Source organism: Helianthus annuus, chromosome 7 (genome assembly GCF_002127325.2).
Source record: "Helianthus annuus cultivar XRQ/B chromosome 7, HanXRQr2.0-SUNRISE, whole genome shotgun sequence".
NCBI lineage: Eukaryota > Viridiplantae > Streptophyta > Magnoliopsida > Asterales > Asteraceae > Helianthus > Helianthus annuus.
In genome coordinates, this window is record NC_035439.2 from 55,232,152 (window position 1) to 55,251,236 (window position 19,085).

Sequence of the window (19,085 nt, forward strand, 5' to 3'; positions counted from 1 at the left end):
GGGTGGGTACAACAATTGAGGCCATTAATCCTCGTTGCAGGACCGAGGGACACAAGAGTGATAGATCTATTTGGGTGTAGCGAGCCCACACCCGTGAGGCCGGGCCGGCCCATAGAGGTGACTGTGTCTTACCGTCCAAGCCCGGTAACAAATTTGCTAGGTTTGAGTTTCCCTGCACCTTCTCACACATACCAGTGGCTTTGTAACCCATTGGTGATCTCTTTTTCCTTATTGCTACATACCAGGGACTTTTATACATACTTTAAAGGTTTATACATACTCACTTTTACATGAACTCGCTCAACTTTTTGTTGATTTTTTTTTTCAAACTACATGTATTTCAGGAAATTAGTGGATCTGGCACGGTATGCATCACATCAAGCTGCGTAGGAATAATGATGTCATCCGAGTTTAGGAAGTGTGACCTTTGCCTGGACGGGTTACAAGTCTTAAACTGTGTTTTTGAGTCAAGTCTTTTGTGTTACCATATGAACATGTTTTCATTATGTCATGGTTGTATTTCTTTTTATGTGTCGACTTTTTAAAACAATGTTGTTGTGTTTTACTTTTAAAAACTTGATGAATGGATGAACATCATGGTTTTATTTTCATATAGTATTGTTATGATAATTGCTATGGTATTAAGAAGTCACACCAAATAAACCCACGCTTCTGCAAAAGCCAGGGTGTGACACTGGGCAACAATTGGTATCAGAGCATCAGGCTCTAGGCATCGCAGGGAATTCGCGATCAGGTTTTATTATTCTTTCTCAATTCGCAAGTTAGTTTTATTTTCAGTTCAGGGTCGAACCAAGGTTTAAGAATCTAGGGTTTTGATTCCGGGGTTCAGTGCGAATTAGATTGATTGATTGTAACGTGCTGGGGTTATACGCGGGTTAAGAAGTGAAGGTTTTAGAAAGTCAAAGTTTACCGGTAGAGGAGTTCGTATTGGTGGTCAGAAATTTTTGAAACAAGAAGAATAAAGTTTGTTAAAAGGTGAAGATTATTCGGTCAGAAATTATGTCCGGAACAACCGGACCGACTCCACAAATTGTAATTCAAAAGGAAGGAAGTTCTCTTTCCCAATTTCAGTGTCGAATCCTGAAACCGACAAATTACACGCTTTGGGCAATTCGGATCAAAACGATTTTGGAAGCGAATGGACTTTGGGAAACGATTGAACCGACAGAAAATACACAAACAGATGTTAAGAAAGATAAGGCGGCAATTGCTTATGTCACACCCCCAAAATCCACCTGCGGAGTACTACCGCTTGGAGGCGTGACTGACCAGGATTCAGCCACCAATCATGTTGAACAAGCATATAAATAGTTATAAAAATCTAACCAATACAATTGGTGTTCAAACAAAACATAGTTTAAGTTTGCAAGTGGAAGCATAAGTCTTAAAATTTAAAACATAAGATCAATTGTTTTCAAGTTTTACATGGCACGCAGCTATCCATGTCCCACAACGACTCTCCTCCATGCAAGCTCCAGCTAAGTACCTATGGTCCTGCAAAGCATGTAGTAACGAGTCAACAACAAGTTGAGTGAGTTCACGGTTGGGTGTTTGTTTTAAGTTGTTTCGAAAACAGTTTCCTTTATCTGGCATCCTGCCGTGGGGGTTACCCCATAGTTAAAAGCGTGACTTGTTTCTCCTGGTTACTCTGGCATTCCAGCCGTGGGGGCTACCCCGTGTTAGTTATCTGGCATTTCGGCCGTGGGGGCTACCCCATGTATACACTAGACTCGTTACCATATCGACTGCTGACTGTAGTCATGTTTATGTGCCCTGAAACTGTCAATGTCTATCATCATTGACGTGCCCCAGATCCATTAGTTCACGCCCGTCCTCTGCGGCACGGTGTGAGGTTTATCAGACCTAAATAGCGCTATCTAACTAATGACCCGCTCGCCATTGGCCCGGCGATTAAGTCGATATAAAAGGAGGGACTTCGTGATAGAGTTTTAGTCTAGTACGAATTATCTGTCCGTGAGGACGAGGAATCACATTCCTGCACCATTGCTGTCCTACCCAAGGAGGACGAGGAATCTACGTTCCTTAACCCCATTCCCAACCCAGGGAATCCCATGCTTTGTAGAGGGTGTGAACTCACCTTGGTTTGCTCGGCAGATATACAGGAAAGTCAATCAAGTTGTAAGTGGTCAACTATGTCCTAACATAGATACCATTCAAGTCAGGTTTGTATCCAAGTAGTGCACGTATGTTCTACACGTATTGTACACAAGTAACAGTTCGCAACAAGTTCCACAGTAACATTCATGTAATAACCAAAGTCTAAGTGTGGCCCAACCAGTTGGACTCGTAATAGCACGCAAGCCCAAAACACGCATACAACAGTAACACAAGAAGCCCATAAGTCCGGCCCAATTACCCAAGCCCGTAGCAGTGTGGAAGTCCAAATAGTGTGTACATCCATATGGTCTCGAGTCGAGACTGTGCGGTCTCGAGTGTAGCTTACAAGATCTCGAGTCGCAACCGGACTCGCAAGCATGGTCTCGAGTCATGATGTTTGTGTGATGATCATGTGTGGTCTCGAGTCGAGACTAGGGGTTCTCGACTCGCAATCTGTGTCGCAACTGAGGTCTCGAGTTGTCATGTTTATGGTCTCGAGTCGAAACCAAAGGTCTCGACTGGACATCTGCTGATTCTGCACAGTTGTACTATCCAATAGAATTCCAATATCATGCAACAATTGTGTACTATCCACTAAACATGTTTTCTTGTCTAACAATTAACCAAAATGGATCAAACAATCAGATTTCAAATATTCGTAACACATTCATATCATATTCAACAAGTTCTTCATATATTCAAGTCATGCTCATGTCGATCATCAAACTTGTTCATCATATTTAAAACACTAACATTGACAAATTATCCAAACATGTCGTATATAGCTTAGTGTATCATCATCCGATTTATTCAAGAACATGTTTACATATACTTATTCATGATCATCACTAATTCACCTCATCTAAGATTATGTGTGTTATACAAGAACATGTGTATTTTTCAATAAATTAGCATCATTTAGCAACAATAACCATCTTTCTATCACACAACACCTTCATCATAAATTAACAACAACCAAGCAAACACATAATATCATACAACCTCATTACACATGATTATTAACCGAAACACTTTATTATCAACCGAAACATCACACATCATCAACCCAAACACAAAATACAACAAGATTCACTAACCGGTTAGGGGATAGGAAGGGTGAACTCCAAATGCCGATTCCAAGCTTGAACCGAAGACTCTAGTGTTAACCGATTGGATCCGAGAATGAGGGAGTGAAAGTTTGTGCTTCTAGGGTTTTAGTGAGAGAGGAAGTAGGAGAGTGTGTGTGTAGGAGAGTGTGTATGGTTTGCCCAAGAAAATGTCAAGGATGGCTAGGAGTGTAATATATATACTAGTTCTACATGGTGCACCCTAATGGGCTTCGGGTGTGATTAAATGGCCCAACCGGCCCATCCGTTACTGTTCACTCGAGACCGCATGGTCTCGAGTCGGGTTCTTGGTTCTCGGCTCACTTATACATATCTATATACATACTATACATACAAGCACACACATAATCACATAAAAGGTTCACTTATATCATTTACTAAATTGACAAGTTAACTAGTCACATAATGTTCGAGCATGTTACATCGAGATACAATGAAAGGTTCTAAATTTCGAGTTGTCACATCATCCCCAAGTTGAAAGAAATTTCGTCCCGAAATTTGGTGGCACTCACTGAGGAAGCTAGTTAAGTTGTATGGTTTTCCCGGTAATCCTGGGGTGTCACATCCACCCCCCGTTGATCTGGAATTTCGTCCCGAAATTCCGTAGCTTCAGCCTCAGTAGTGGTTGTACTGTTTGCGAACAGTTGGGGGTACTTTTGTTTCATCCGATCTTCGCGCTCCCAGGTGAACTCGGGGCCGCGACGTGAGTTCCAACGAACTCGAACGAGAGGTATTCTAGTGCTCTTGAGGACCTTAACATCCTGGTCCGTGATTTCAACTGGTTCCTCGACGAATCGTAACTGCTCGTCGATAGTGAGTTCCTTCAGAGGGACTATGTGGGTCTCATCTGACAGACACTTCTTCAGATTCGACACGTGAAAAACGTTGTGAACTGCACCGAGTTCGGCTGGTAAGTTTAGTCTGCAGGCCACCCTGCCTATCTTCTCAATGATTTCAAATGGTCCAACGTATCGTGGGTTAAGTTTGCCTCGTTTACCAAAACGAACCACACCCTTCCAGGGTGAAACCTTGAGTAGTACCCGCTCCCCAACCTGGAGCTCAAGTGGTTTCCTGCCCTTATCGGCGTAGGCTTTCTGACGGTCACGAGCGGCCGCCATGCGTTGTCGTATTTGAGCAATCCGTTCAGTAGTGTCCACCACATGTTTCGGACCAGTGATTTGACTATCCCCCACCTCTGCCCAACAAAGGGGTGACCGGCATTTACGCCCGTACAATGCCTCAAATGGAGCAGCTTTAATGCTGGTGTGGTAGCTGTTATTGTACGAGAGTTCCACAAGTGGTAGATGCTTTTCCCAGCTGTTGCCAAAGTCGATTACGCATGCACGAAGCATGTCTTCTAAGGTCTGAATAGTGTGCTCGGACTGCCCGTCCGTCTGAGGGTGATACGCTGTGCTCATATCTAAACGTGAGCCAAAGGACTTGTGCATTGCTTGCCACAGCTCTGAAGTAAAACGTGCATCTCGATCGGAGATAATAGAGGTGGGCACCCCGTGCCTCGAAACAACTTCCTTGAGGTATATTTCCGCTAGAGTGGAGAATTTATCCGTTTCCTTAATCGCCAAGAAGTGTGCGGATTTTGTGAGTTGATCCACGATCACCCAAATAGTATCGTTTCCGCGCTGGGATCTAGGTAGGCCAGTAACGAAATCCATGGAAATTTGCTCCCATTTCCATTGTGGTATCTCTGGTTGTTGAAGTAGGCCTGAGGGTTTCTTATATTCTGTCTTGACTCGCGCACAAGTCAAACACTTGCTGACGTAAGTTGCTATGTGGGCCTTCATGCTAGGCCACCAATACGTAGTTTTAATATCGTGGTACATCTTATCCGAACCAGGGTGTACCGAGTAGCGGGACTTGTGTGCCTCATTCATCACAAGTTCTCGTAGGTTGCCATAGAGTGGGACCCAAATGCGTCCTGTTACGTAGTAAGCACCGTCTCCCTTTTGTTCCAAACGTTGTCTTGACCCGCGTAGGGCTTCAGCCCTGACGTTTTCTGGTTTCAGTGCTTCCATCTGAGCAGCTCGTATTTGGGAAGGAAGACTAGAATGGATCGTGAGTTGTAAAGCTCTCACGCGCTTAGGCGCAGTGTCCTTTCGACTGAGGGCGTCAGCCACAACATTGGCTTTGCCCGGGTGATACCTGATGGAGCACTCGTAGTCATTCAGTAGCTCGACCCATCGTCGTTGCCGCATATTCAGTTCCTTCTGCTTGAATATGTGCTCTAGGCTCCTGTGGTCGGTATAGATGGCGCACTTGGTACCGTACAGGTAATGTCGCCATAACTTTAATGCGAAAATTACAGCTCCCAGCTCTAAATCGTGTTTGGTGTAGTTCTTCTCGTGAACTTTGAGTTGTCGTGAGGCGTAGGCTATGACTTTATCTCGTTGCATCAATACACAGCCAAGACCTTGAATTGATGCATCACAGTAAACCACAAAATCGTCTGTGCCCTCTGGCAGTGAAAGGATAGGTGCACTACAAAGTCTATCCTTTAGGTGCTGAAAGGCTAACTCCTGTGCATTTCCCCAGCGATAAACAACGCCTTTCTGCGTTAGCGAGGTGAGAGGCTGTGCGATCTTAGAAAAATCCTTAATGAATCTCCTGTAGTAACCTGCCAATCCCAAGAATTGACGAATTTCCTTTGGTGTGCGAGGTGCAGGCCAGTTCTTAATAGAGTCTACCTTGGATGGATCAACGTGAATCCCATCCTTGTTTACCACGTGGCCTAGGAAATGGACTTCTCGAAGCCAGAAGTCGCATTTCGAGAACTTTGCGTAAAGCTGTTCGGTTCGAAGGAGTTCCAGAATAAGTCGTAGATGCTGCTCGTGTTCCTCCTGGCTCTTAGAATAGATCAGGATGCCGTCGATGAAGACTATAACGGATTTGTCCAAGTATGGCTTGCACACTCGGTTCATCAAGTCCATGAAAACCGCAGGTGCGTTGGTCAGCCCAAACGGCATGACCAAAAACTCATAGTGCCCATAACGAGTTCTAAAGGCTGTCTTAGAGACATCCTCTTCTCGAACTCTCAGCTGGTGATATCCAGATCTCAGATCGATCTTTGAATAGTAGCTCGACCCCTGCAACTGGTCGAACAAGTCGTCAATACGTGGTAGAGGATAACGATTCTTCACAGTCACCTTGTTGAGTTCACGATAGTCGATACACATTCTGAAGGTACCGTCCTTCTTCTTCACAAATAGTACTGGAGCTCCCCAGGGCGATGAGCTTGGACGAATAAAACCCTTATCCAAGAGTTCTTGTAGTTGCGTAGAGAGTTCTTCCAACTCTGATGGAGCTAAACGATAAGGTGCACGAGCTATAGGCGCAGCTCCAGGAGCTAGTTCAATCTGAAACTCAACTTGGCGATGGGGTGGAAGACCAGGTAATTCCTCAGGGAATACCTCAGGATAGTCACATACAACTGGAAAGTCTTCTATCTTCTTCTCTTTCTCCGAGGTGTCAGTAACGAGAGCCAAAACGGCAGTGTGGCCCTTTCGCAAGCACTTCTGGGCCTTAAGGAAAGAGATGACGTTTTCAACAGCACTCCTCTTGTCGCCACGAATTATGAGAGGTTCACTACCGGAACCAGGAATACGAACGATCTTCTTGTTGCAAAGAATCTCTGCTCGGTGTTGGGATAACCAATCCATCCCAATGACAACGTCAAAACTACCCAGGACGATAGGAATAAGGTCAATAGAGAAGGTCTGGTTAGCGAGAATAAGTTTGCAACCTTTGACTACGTGTGAGGCCTCCAAACTCTTACCATTAGCTAGCTCTACCGTGTGCTTGTTGCTCAGGGGTGTTGGAACACGCTTAAGCATTCGACTAACTTCTAGTGACACATAGCTAGTATCGGCACCCGAATCAAATAAAACTGTAACATAAAAGTCGTCGAGAAGGAACTTACCCGTCACCATGTTGGGGTCATTCCTTGCTTCACCTTGGCCAATCACGAACACCAGCCCCCTGGCACCATTGTTGTTGTTGTGGTTCCCATTGTTACCGTTCCCCTGATTGTTGTTGTTGTTGTTCTGGTTCTGGTTCAGTTGGGGACAATCTTTCTTGAAGTGGCCTTCAGCTGCACACTGAAAGCACCCTTTGTTGTTACCCTGTTGCTGCCGCTGATTCTGTTGAGCTTGCTGACGATTCTGATTGGCGGGGTATAAGCTCCTGCAATCCTTTGCAACGTGACCAGGCTTGTTGCACCGATGACAGTTGCCCCTAGTGCATGGCCCACTGTGGTGTAGGTTGCAGCGATTGCATTTGGGGTGATTCCCTTTGTACCCACCATGACTTTGACCACCAGACGATTGCTGACTGGGGCTCTTGTAGTCATCAGTCTTTCTCTGCTGAGACTGAGATTGCACAGAAGTTGAACCCTTGCTTGAAGTTCCATCCCATTTCCGTTTGTTGTCACTAGAGGTACCAGAAGTAACTGTAGCACCTATACGCTTTGGTAACTTGTTCTGCTCCACCGCCTGATCAGTAAGACGGTGAGCCAACTGAACAACCTGCTGGATAGTGGCCAGGTTTGCTGAAGTCACATGACTTTGGATTTCTGGCACCAAGCCCTTGAGAAAGAGTTCAATTCGCTTGTACGGAGGGTCCACCATAGTAGGACACAATAAGGCAAGCTCATGCGATCTCTTAGTATACGCCTCAATTTCTGACCCCGTCATCTTGAGGTTGTAGAACTCGTCTTCCAGCATATGAATGTCATCACGACTGCAGTATTCCTCCCTGATCATTTCCTTGAAAGTTTCCCATGGGGTGGCGTTGGCAGCAACCAACCCCAGCATTTGAACTTGAGCGTTCCACCACGTGAGGGCTAAACCCTCGAGAGTACCGGTAGCATACTTCACCCTGCGCGCTTCAGGGCATTCACACATTTCGAAGACAGATTCTAGTTTCTCGAACCAGTGGAGGAGACCGACTGCTCCTTCAGTGCCGCTAAAAGTAGTTGGTCGGCAGTCCATGAAAGTTTTAAAAGTGCATACGGGTGGTTGAGCGTGCTAACCTATTGTGGGCGAAAGAAAGACAGAGTTTAACACAAAAGTTGGTTCACGAGAGTAGGATTCTAAAGATCCTAGGTTGAGTTCGGACTGCAGGATATACCTCCTGCGTGTGCAGCTGCAAGCGCTGCGGCAACTCGTTCGTTGATCAGAGCCGTCAACTGGGCTTGTGTCATGTTAACGCGTCCAGACATGATCTTCAAATCAAGAGTAACACGAGTGAGAGAGGTTCGCGAAAGTACGATGATAGGATAGAGTAAGCACGCACGTGTTCAAGCAACAGTAGTTATACTAACCAAGCATACCATGAGCAATGTACTATGTAACTATCAAATAGGCAATATACATAGATCATATCACCTAGAATGTCGAGCCTTGCATGTGGAGTGAAGCGTCGTTGTGGACCGTTGAGCACTGTACAGGTTATAGTCTGGTTTTAACAAAAACGTTTCTCCTTTATTAAAACCAAGTTCACTATAACCAATGGCTCTGATACCAATCTGTCACACCCCCAAAATCCACCTGCGGAGTACTACCGCTTAGAGGCGTGACTGACCAGGATCCAGCCACCAATCATGTTGAACAAGTATATAAATAGTTATAAAAATCTAACCAATACAATTGGTGTTCAAACAAAACATAGTTTAAGTTTGCAAGCGGAAGCATAAGTCTTAAAATTTAAAACATAAGATCAATTGTTTTCAAGTTTTACATGGCACGCAGCTATCCATGTCCCACAACGACTCTCCTCCATGCAAGCTCCAGCTAAGTACCTATGGTCCTGCAAAGCATCTAGTAACGAGTCAACAACAAGTTGAGTGAGTTCACGGTTGGGTGTTTGTTTTAAGTTGTTTTGAAAACAGTTTCCTTTATCTGGCATCCTGCCGTGGGGGTTACCCCATAGTTAAAAGCGTGACTTGTTTCTCCCGATTACTCTGGCATTCCAGCCGTGGGGGCTACCCCGTGTTAGTTATCTGGCATTTCGGCCGTGGGGGCTACCCCATGTATACACTAGACTCGTTACCATATCGACTGCTGACTGTAGTCATGTTTATGTGCCCTGAAACTGTCAATGTCTATCATCATTGACGTGCCCCAGATCCATTAGTTCACGCCCGTCCTCTGCGGCACGGTGTGAGGTTTGTCAGACCTAAATAGCGCTATCTAACTAATGACCCGCTCGCCATTGGCCCGGCGATTAAGTCGATATAAAAGGAGGGACTTCGTGATAGAGTTTTAGTCTAGTACGAGTTATCTGTCCGTGAGGACGAGGAATCACATTCCTGCACCATTGCTGTCCTACCCAAGAAGGACGAGGAATCTATGTTCCTTAACCCCATTCCCAACCCAGGGAATCCCATGCTTTGTAGAGGGTGTGAACTCACCTTGGTTTGCTCGGCAGATATACAGGAAAGTCAATCAAGTTGTAAGTGGTCAACTATGTCCTAACATAGATACCATTCAAGTCAGGTTTGTATCCAAGTAGTGCACGTATGTTCTACACGTATTGTACACAAGTAACAGTTCGCAACAAGTTCCACAGTAACATTCATGTAATAACCAAAGTCTAAGTGTGGCCCAACCAGTTGGACTCGTAATAGCACGCAAGCCCAAAACACGCACACAACAGTAACACAAGAAGCCCATAAGTCCGGCCCAATTACCCAAGCCCGTAGCAGTGTGGAAGTCCAAATAGTGTGTACATGCATATGGTCTCAAGTCGAGACTGTGCGGTCTCGAGTGTAGCTTACAAGATCTCGAGTCGCAACCGGACTCGCAAGCATAGTCTCGAGTCATGATGTTTGTGTGATGATCATGTGTGGTCTCGAGTCGAGACTAGGGGTTCTCGACTCGCAATCTGTGTCGCAACTAAGGTCTCGAGTTGTCATGTTTATGGTCTCGAGTCGAAACCAAAGGTCTCGATTGGACATCTGCTGATTCTGCACAGTTGTACTATCCAATAGAATTCCAATATCATGCAACAATTGTGTACTATCCACTAAACATGTTTTCTTGTCTAACAATTAACCAAAATGGATCAAACAATCAGATTTCAAATATTCGTAACACATTCATACCATATTCAACAAGTTCTTCATATATTCAAGTCATGTTCATGTCGATCATCAAACTTGTTCATCATATTTAAAACACCAACATTAACAAATTATCCAAACATGTCGTATATAGCTTAGTGTATCATCATCCGATTTATTCAAGAACATGTTTAAATATACTTATTCATGATCATCACTAATTCACCTCATCTAAGAGTATGTGTGTTATACAAGAACATGTGTATTTTTCAATAAATAAGCATCATTTAGCAACAATAACCATCTTTCTATCACACAACACCTTCATCATAGATTAACAACAACCAAGCAAACACATAATATCATACAACCTCATTACACATAACTATTAACCGAAACACTTTATTATCAACCGAAACATCACACATCATCAACCCAAACACAAAATACAACAAGAATCACTAACCGGTTAAGGGATAGGAAGGGTGAACTCCAAATGCCGATTCCAAGCTTGAACCGAAGACTCTAGTGTTAACCGATTGGATCCGAAAATGAGGGAGTGAAAGTTTGTGCTTCTAGGGTTTTAGTAAGAGAGGAAGTAGGAGAGTGTGTGTGTAGGAGAGTGTGTATGGTTTGCCCAAGAAAATGGCAAGGATGGCTAGGAGTGTAATATATATACTAGTTCTACATGGTGCACCCTAATGGGCTTCGGGTGTGATTAAATGGCCCAACCGGCCCATCCGTTACTGTTCACTCGAGACCGCATGGTCTCGAGTCGGGTTCTTGGTTCTCGGCTCACTTATACATATCTATATACATACTATACATACAAGCACACACATAATCACATAAAAGGTTCACTTATATCATTTACTAAATTGACAAGTTAACTAGTCACATAATGTTCGAGCATGTTACATCGAGATACAATGAAAGGTTCTAAATTTCGAGTTGTCACAGCTTATCTGTTCCAAGCGATACCGGAAGACGTTGTATTGCAAGTTGCAAGACTACAAAGGAAATTTGGGAAAATTTAAAGACAAGACACGTTGGTGTTGATTGTCACACCCTGACTTTTGCAGAAGCGTGATTATTGGTGTGACTTTCTTAATACCATAGCATTCAATTATAACAACGCTACAATATATGTTCATCCATAGATTTAAGTTTGAAAATAACACAACATAATTGTTTGAAACGTTGACACCAAATTTAAGTTACAACCATGACTTGTTTAAATGAGTTCACAAGACTCAACAAAAGACGTTAACTAAAACCAAGTTTAGAAACATGTATCCCGTCCAGGAATAGGATACATCTCCTAAACTCCACGACCACGGATGACATCCTTTATTTATAACGCAGCTTGACAAACATGCAACACCTGCCAGATCCACTTAGTTCCCTGAAATACATGGAATTTGAAAAACATCAACAAAAGTTGAGTGAGTTCATGTGTCTGTGTATGAATAAACCTTTAAAGTATGTATGTATGTATGTCTCTGGTATGTAGCAATAAGGAAAAACAAATCACCAATGGTTTGCAAGGCCAATGGCATGTGTGAAATGGTGCAGGAAAACTCAAACCTTGCGGAATTTTGCCACGGCATTTGTATGTGGACATAGTCACCACATGGGCCACCCTGATCCTCATGGGTGTGGGCTCGCTACACCCAAATAGATCTATCACTCATATCCCTCGGTCCTACGACAAGGATTAATAGCCTTAAGTGTTATACCCACCTTTCACATGATCAAGCAGTAACCCTCCTTAGCTAAATCATACCATGTATAAAACGTTTGTAAACAATTGTAACATGTATTTCACCCCCGATATTATAAAACTGAAAACAGTTAAAAGAAAAGGGGGACATGAACTCACAGTATTGCGTCTTCAGAATCGTAACCCAATTTCTTCAGCAAACCCGACTACCTACAATGTACTACGTCTATTAGACGAACGGGCCGTGCCTTGCCTTAGTATTTATGTTTTTGAGTTACCTTTCTTTTATGTTTCCAATATTATTCCAAGTTATAATTTCTTGTTAAAATAATAATTATTTTAACTTTAAATTATATTTAATTTTGGGATAATTGTTTAAACAGTATTCTTTGTATTAATACTTCTCAAGTATTTATTTCCATATTTCTTTCCCAAGGATAGGGGTATCTTATACATGTATTTTCGTATTCTTGTATTAGTAGTTCCAAAATAATATATTTTTAACTCTAACTTGGAAAATATGTTTAAACTTCTTTTGTCCAAAAATAGTGTATTTCAAGAAAATATATATTTTTCTCAAAAATCATATATCTTCTAAATATTCAAGAAAATATATTTTACTTCCAAAAATAATATATTTTCTCCTGACGTTACAAAACAAACAATAGATAAAGAAAAAAAACAAAGCAGAAGCAATTTATGATTTAAAATCTTTAGTGTCATCAGTCTCTTTTTTCTTTTGAAACTACAAGAAATGTGACAAATAAATGGCGTTTTGGGTTTGGCGTTGTTTATTTTCTTTGTTCATGTGTTGTAGTGTCTTTGTGGATGTTGGATACATAAAGTGACCCCCTGTGGGTGGATGCTATCTGCCTGTGGTCTTCATTATATTCACTGAGGCCAAAGTAGCATTTACACTGGTATAGGTCTCTTCTTATCATCCAAACTTTCTTCAGGAACAAAGATGACAGTATGACATATGGGTGTCATCAGTCCCTCTTTTTTCAATTTTGTCCATCTCATGCAGCAAAATCTTTCTACACTCACGTAACAAATCATTAAATGAAGCTTCATGCAGAACATTTCTGAGGATCAAAGAAAATATGTTTGCTATTGTTGTATTTTTTGGCGTTAATTTTTTTAGCAACCATTGTGTGTTTTTTTGTGTTTTTTTTTTTTTGTGTGATAAACGGAAGGTGGTGAGGCGTTTCTATTTATAGAGATTTTTTGGCGAGTAGTTTAGGCGGGATGTTATTTTTATAACAAAAAATGTAATTAACATTTATCCAGATGTAAACTTTGGTGTTATATATAATGGCGTTTCATATTTTATGGCGTTTTTGTAGCCAGAGAACTTAAATAAAAACACAGAAAAAGTACGCAGTGATAAAATTGGCGTTTTGTATTTATTTGACGTTTTATTTTTCAATGGCGTTTTATGTGAGGAATGGTTTTTTTTACTTTTTTACTCTTAATGACGCGCGTCCACGTAATAAAATTGGTGTTATTTACTAAAATGTCACCGTGCCAACCTAGTCCATAGATTGTTTTGATCGAACGATCCATAAGCGTTCTCACCGTTCTCACACTTTTCACCGTTTCTCTAAATCCTCACCCCTTATTTACATGTGATAAATTTGGTTTGCTTTATTTACGAAATGGATGGGTGAATATTGTGGTTAATTATAAAAGCAAGGTGTTTTCTGAAATATTATTATACGGGCCTCCTCCTCATCATGTATGTGTTGTATCCATCCTTCACATCCCCGCGCATACTATATTAGTTTGTTGAGTGAGCAAACGAAACGAAACGAAACGAAACGGATACCAGTCAGTCAGTCAGTCCAGTCCTCCCTCCCACTCACACACACGGTACCCCATTCTTCGTGTTTCTTCAAAATTCTAAACAAAATCCGAGCATACATTTTGTCATTAAAACCTATACAATACACTGCATTTGAATCCTTTGGATCACTGTTTTCCAGTCAATTTCAACTCACCAACTTCTGGTTCATCGTCTGTTAGGTTTTCTAATTTCGTGAAGAAACTTCGATCGGAGTTTCTACAACTCAAACTTAGGAGCTTCAGATTCACAGTTTCTCCTTATGTCAAGAGGTGCGTTTCCGGTGAATTTGTAATTTAGTTTACTTACTTGTATGAAATTTGCAGTTTAGATATGTTATCTCTGCGTCTAATTTTGCTCTTCAAACCTTTGCATGTGTTTAGATGCATAACTGTTGTTCGTGATTAATCTATAGCAGCATACATACAATCTATATATTTGATAGTTGAAATTGATCCAAATGTGAGTTAGTCTAGCCAGGGCAAGAGATATTAGATTTTAGTTAAGCGGACGTGAGATCTAATCGTTTCAAGTTAAGTAGATATATTATACATTACATGTTGTAGGAATTAATTCGCCATCGTTTGTTGAAGCTTGTAATCAATTTGTGATAGTTATGGACTTCGGCAATAGAATTTTCCTGCCTGCATAAAGAGTTAATTTTATTGAATGGAAGTAGATATACTAATTGTAATGTTGCAGAGATTATTATGGAACTCTATGGAATTTTAATTGCTTTTGAATAATACAAATTTGGAGGATAACCTTACTGAATTAATCTCAAACCTAGCTAGTTCACATTCCACATGGACATAGCAAACTAAATCATACAACTAATTTGATATGCCCTTTCAATATAAGTATGACAAGTCTAGAAATATAACACAGTAAGGGAAGTTCCAAATCAATTTATGATTTTGACATCGAAATAATCAGAGATGTTTGATGGAGTCTCTTAGTTATATTCAGGTAGACAACGATCCACCTTGCCAATTTGTGAAGTAATGCTATGTTTTTTTTTGAACGGCGAGTAATGCTATGTGGTTTACAAAATTATGGTGTCTTTACACCTGTTCGCTGGCTCCTTTTCATTTTGTTGTTTTTTAAGTTCTCTCTTCTTATATCGCTTTTTTGCTTCTTGGTTTGGAATCTTTTCATTTTCTCCCCTTTGTCTAACTTGATTTTTATCCAAATAGATGTTTTCTAAAGTTAAAAAGTCATCCCCCTGACCCTGTATTGTTACATGTCCTTTTTAATTCCCAGTTTTTGATGCAACTCATTTGACAAGGCTCCACGATAAGTAGCTTGTATTTTCATAGTTTCCTGTTATAACACAAGGACCTAAATTGGAATAATGTCCTTGAGCATATGCAAAAACATCAATCCAGCGTCCAGGTAACTGGCCTGAGCCCGTGATATGCTATTATTTATTTTACCCTGCTTCTCTTAAAACAGTTGACTTGCTGACAAACTTACCTGTTAATCCTGTAACTTCATGTATAAACCAAACTCTGGATTCTGTATTCTTAGCTAGCTCTATATTATTTATAATAAGTGATGGAGAAACATGCAGCTAGACCTCTTTTATGTTTGACCTTACCTTGTGAACATAATCTCTATGAGAGTGAAAGGTGTAGTTTTGCAACCTTTTCAGATGGATGGTGTTTTTTACTTGCTCTGATGATTTGATTATTGTTCCTTAAAATGTGTGCAAACAACTGTTATCATTTTCTAATATCTTGTATTTGTGTGAAGATACAGGAAAATTATCTGACAGGAACAGCTACAAGCTTCTCATGTGTGAAAAATTAGTCATGAAACTATGCTCTTATCAACTCATTTTGCCCATCTTTGTCTTACTTTCTCTCAAGCCTCTAGTATGTGCTGACTTGAACTCAGATAAGAAGGCTCTTCTTGAATTTGTTACTGCCGTACCTCACAGTCCAAAGCTCAAATGGGGCAATGCTAGCATTTGCACTTCATGGGTAGGCATTACATGTAACTCTGACGGAACTCGCGTCATTAGCGTTCGGCTTCCTGCTGTTGGGCTTACGGGCCCAATCCCACCCAGCACTCTTGGAAAGCTTGATGCATTAAGAGTTCTAAGCCTTAGATCAAATTACTTAAATGGAAGTTTACCTTCTGACCTCCTTTCACTTCCTTCACTCCGCTCTCTGTTCCTTCAACATAACAACTTCACCACGAACATTCCAGCCTTCTTTCCTCACCATCTTCATATATTGGATCTATCATTTAATTCATTCACCGGCAGTATTCCGCCAAACATCCAATATTTGGCACACTTATACCTCCAAAATAACTCTCTCTGTGGTCCAATCCCAGATGCGATCTTCGTAAACCTCCAGCATGTGAATGTAAGCTACAATAATCTCAAAGGCTCTATTCCATTTTCCCTCAAAACTTTTCCAAGCTCATCATTTGTAGGGAATCCTTTGTTGTGTGGCCTACCTCTCAAGCCTTGTTCCAAAAGGAAACTCACATTATGGGGTATTGTAGCCATTGCAGTTGTAGGAGGCGTTGCAGTTATACTTTTAGCTGTAACCATTGTTTTCTGCGGCTTAAGAAAAGAGAGTACCTCTGGTGAAAGTACACTGCAGAGAAGGAGGCCTGGTGATAAGCCAAGGGCGGAATATGGTGGTGGGGTTGTAGAAACTGATGACAACAAACTGGTTTTCTTTGGCTCTTATATTAACTTTGATCTGGAGGAATTGTTGCGGGCTTCTGCTGAGGTGATTGGAAAGGGCAGTTTTGGAACGACTTATAAGGCTGTCATGGAGGAGTCCATGACTGTGATTGTCAAAAGGTTGAATCAAGCAGTGGTGAGTAAACAAGACTTTGAACAACAAATGAAGCTTATAGAGAGAGTTGGACACCACCAAAATGTCGTGCCTCTTCGTGCTTTTTTCTACTCTCAAGATGAAAAGCTTCTGGTGTATGATTATTATGCAGCTGGTAGCTTGATGACACTCTTGCATGGTACGCAATCTTCACACTATCGCCTAAAAATAATTGGTACGAGTCTAAATTTGTCAGGATGTATTAAATTGGCCAAACCGTTTCCTGTCCATTTTTTTTTATATATATATATATATAAACCTGGTGGCAGACATAATAAACAAGATTATCTTATTTCAGCTTTCAACTACTTTTATTGAATAAAATGATAGTTTTATGTAGAGGTTACAAAGTGAGTGGGTACTTGGTAATGGGTCAACACATAATTTTGTACATATGTAAACAGTCCGGGTTGTGTTGAACGTATATTTTTTTTCCTTTTTTATGAATAATCTCAAATATATTAATTCAGTAACATTTTTCTCCTGATAAAATGTTTTTTTATTTAGAGGTGGGTGATTATTTATGGGTTAACTAACAGGTTGTATCAGACCAGTTTAACCCAAAACAATCCGCCCCTCTTTCTTTTGAATCTTTATAAATAGTTAGTTATTCTAAAAGTTATATGGAGTTTATTTCAGTCATTTGATTACATGTGTAAAAAATTGCAGGAAGCAGCGACACGGGTAGAACAGCATTTGACTGGGAAAACAGAGTCAAAATAGCCATGGGGACTGCAAGAGGCATTGCACATATCCACTCTATTGGAGGCCCGGGATTCACTCATGGAAACATAAAGTCCTCGAACATACTCATAGACCACGAGATGGACGCCTGCATCACCGACATTGGCTTAGTCCCAATCATGCCTACTACTGCCCCATCTTCCCAATCTCCTGGATACCGAGCCCCGGAAGTCCAAGAAACCCACCAACACTCCCACAAATCAGATGTCTACAGTTTCGGGGTCCTCCTCCTAGAGTTGCTGACCAGAAAACAACCAATTCAATCTCCGGTGAGAAGAGAGATGGTTAATCTCCCAAGGTGGGTGCAATCGGTGGTTAGAGAAGAATGGACATCTGAGGTTTTTGATGTTGAGCTCATGAGGTTTCATAACATTCAAGAGGAGATGATGCAAGTGTTGCAGATTGGTTTGGCTTGTGTGGCACGGGTTCCCGAGAATCGTCCAACCATACACCAAGTTGTCAGAATGATGGAACAGGCGGCATCACCTGCTGCTGTTTAGACCAAACAAATCCACTACACATACATATATTAGTTAGTTAGTAAACATGGAACAAAAAATAATAATAATAATACTAAACTCTTGCTTGCATATACATCTGCTTATTACGGTCAGGTGAGAATTTGGCTAAATTCTTTTTAGGCTCTTAAACTACTACTGACTTTGACCATTTTATTACTGAATTTTATGTCATTACTTTGTTTCAAATTACCTTCTCACTTTATAAAGGAAAAGGTATGCAGCTCGTGTGAACGTAAACCGAACTAGGCCGGTTTGTTGGGGCCAGGGTGGTTTAAGTATAAAAATGTTATTATGGCGTTGGTGTGTCCTATCTGAGGGTGGAAGGGGTGCTCCCCAACCAAATGAGGAGTGATAAACTCTTCCCTTAACCAATAACATCATGTCGTGTCAACTTCCCCCTTAACTTCTTATTTTGCACTCAAACACTAGGAGAGCGTTTCGTTCACGGGAATTCAATGTAATTTAAGGGAATTTGAATTACATCTCTTAAGATGTTTGGTTCACAAAATTTGATGGAATTGGAATCCCAATTTCAATCTTCATGTGTTTGGTTGACAATGAAATTGGAATTAGGCATGAATTCCTTCAAATTCCTTTAACTAAAGGAATCCAAAATCCTTTCTATATCTGAAGAAATTAAAGTAAATTCATTGGAATCTTAGACCGTTTTGACCAGCACCATTTCAACCCGTACCGTTTCGACCCATACTGGTTTCGATCCGAACCGTTTTGACCCATAACGTTTCGACTCGTACCGTTTCGACGCGAAAGATTTCAACCCGTCATGTTTCGACGCCAACAGTTTCAACCCGTACCGTGTCGAATCGAACCGTTTCGACCCGTACCGTTTCGAATCGAACCGCTTCGACCCGAACAATTTCGACCCGTACCGTTTCAACCCGAATTGGTGGTTGTGGGTGCCGGGGTGATGGATTCCAATTCATTTGATAACCAAACACAACAAAAATGGAATTGAGATTCTAAGTCCAACAATTTCCAATTCCAATTGAAATGTTTAAATTCCAAATTCAATTCCTTCAAATTATAATTCCCAT

At 41.3% G+C, this 19,085-nt stretch overlaps 1 protein-coding gene across 4 annotated transcripts; it reads left to right on the forward strand.

Annotated features, from left to right (window-relative positions):
- The first annotated feature begins 13,811 nt into the window (after positions 1 to 13,811).
- On the forward strand, positions 13,812 to 18,201 carry LOC110867703 (probable inactive receptor kinase At5g58300). Of its 4 annotated transcripts, none has more exons than XM_022116706.2 (4): positions 13,812 to 13,936; positions 14,090 to 14,179; positions 15,663 to 16,904; positions 17,435 to 18,201. In XM_022116706.2, the coding sequence occupies exons 2-4, from the start codon at positions 14,170 to 14,172 to the stop codon at positions 18,007 to 18,009; spliced, it is 1,827 nt and encodes a 608-aa protein (XP_021972398.1). In that variant the 5' UTR covers positions 13,812 to 13,936; positions 14,090 to 14,169; the 3' UTR covers positions 18,010 to 18,201. The 4 variants fall into 4 exon arrangements, with proteins under 4 accessions (XP_021972398.1, XP_035831434.1, XP_021972397.1 ...); XM_035975541.1 differs by having other exon boundaries at positions 15,669 to 16,904; XM_022116705.2 differs by having other exon boundaries at positions 13,845 to 14,179.
- Positions 18,202 to 19,085: the final 884 nt, after the last annotated feature.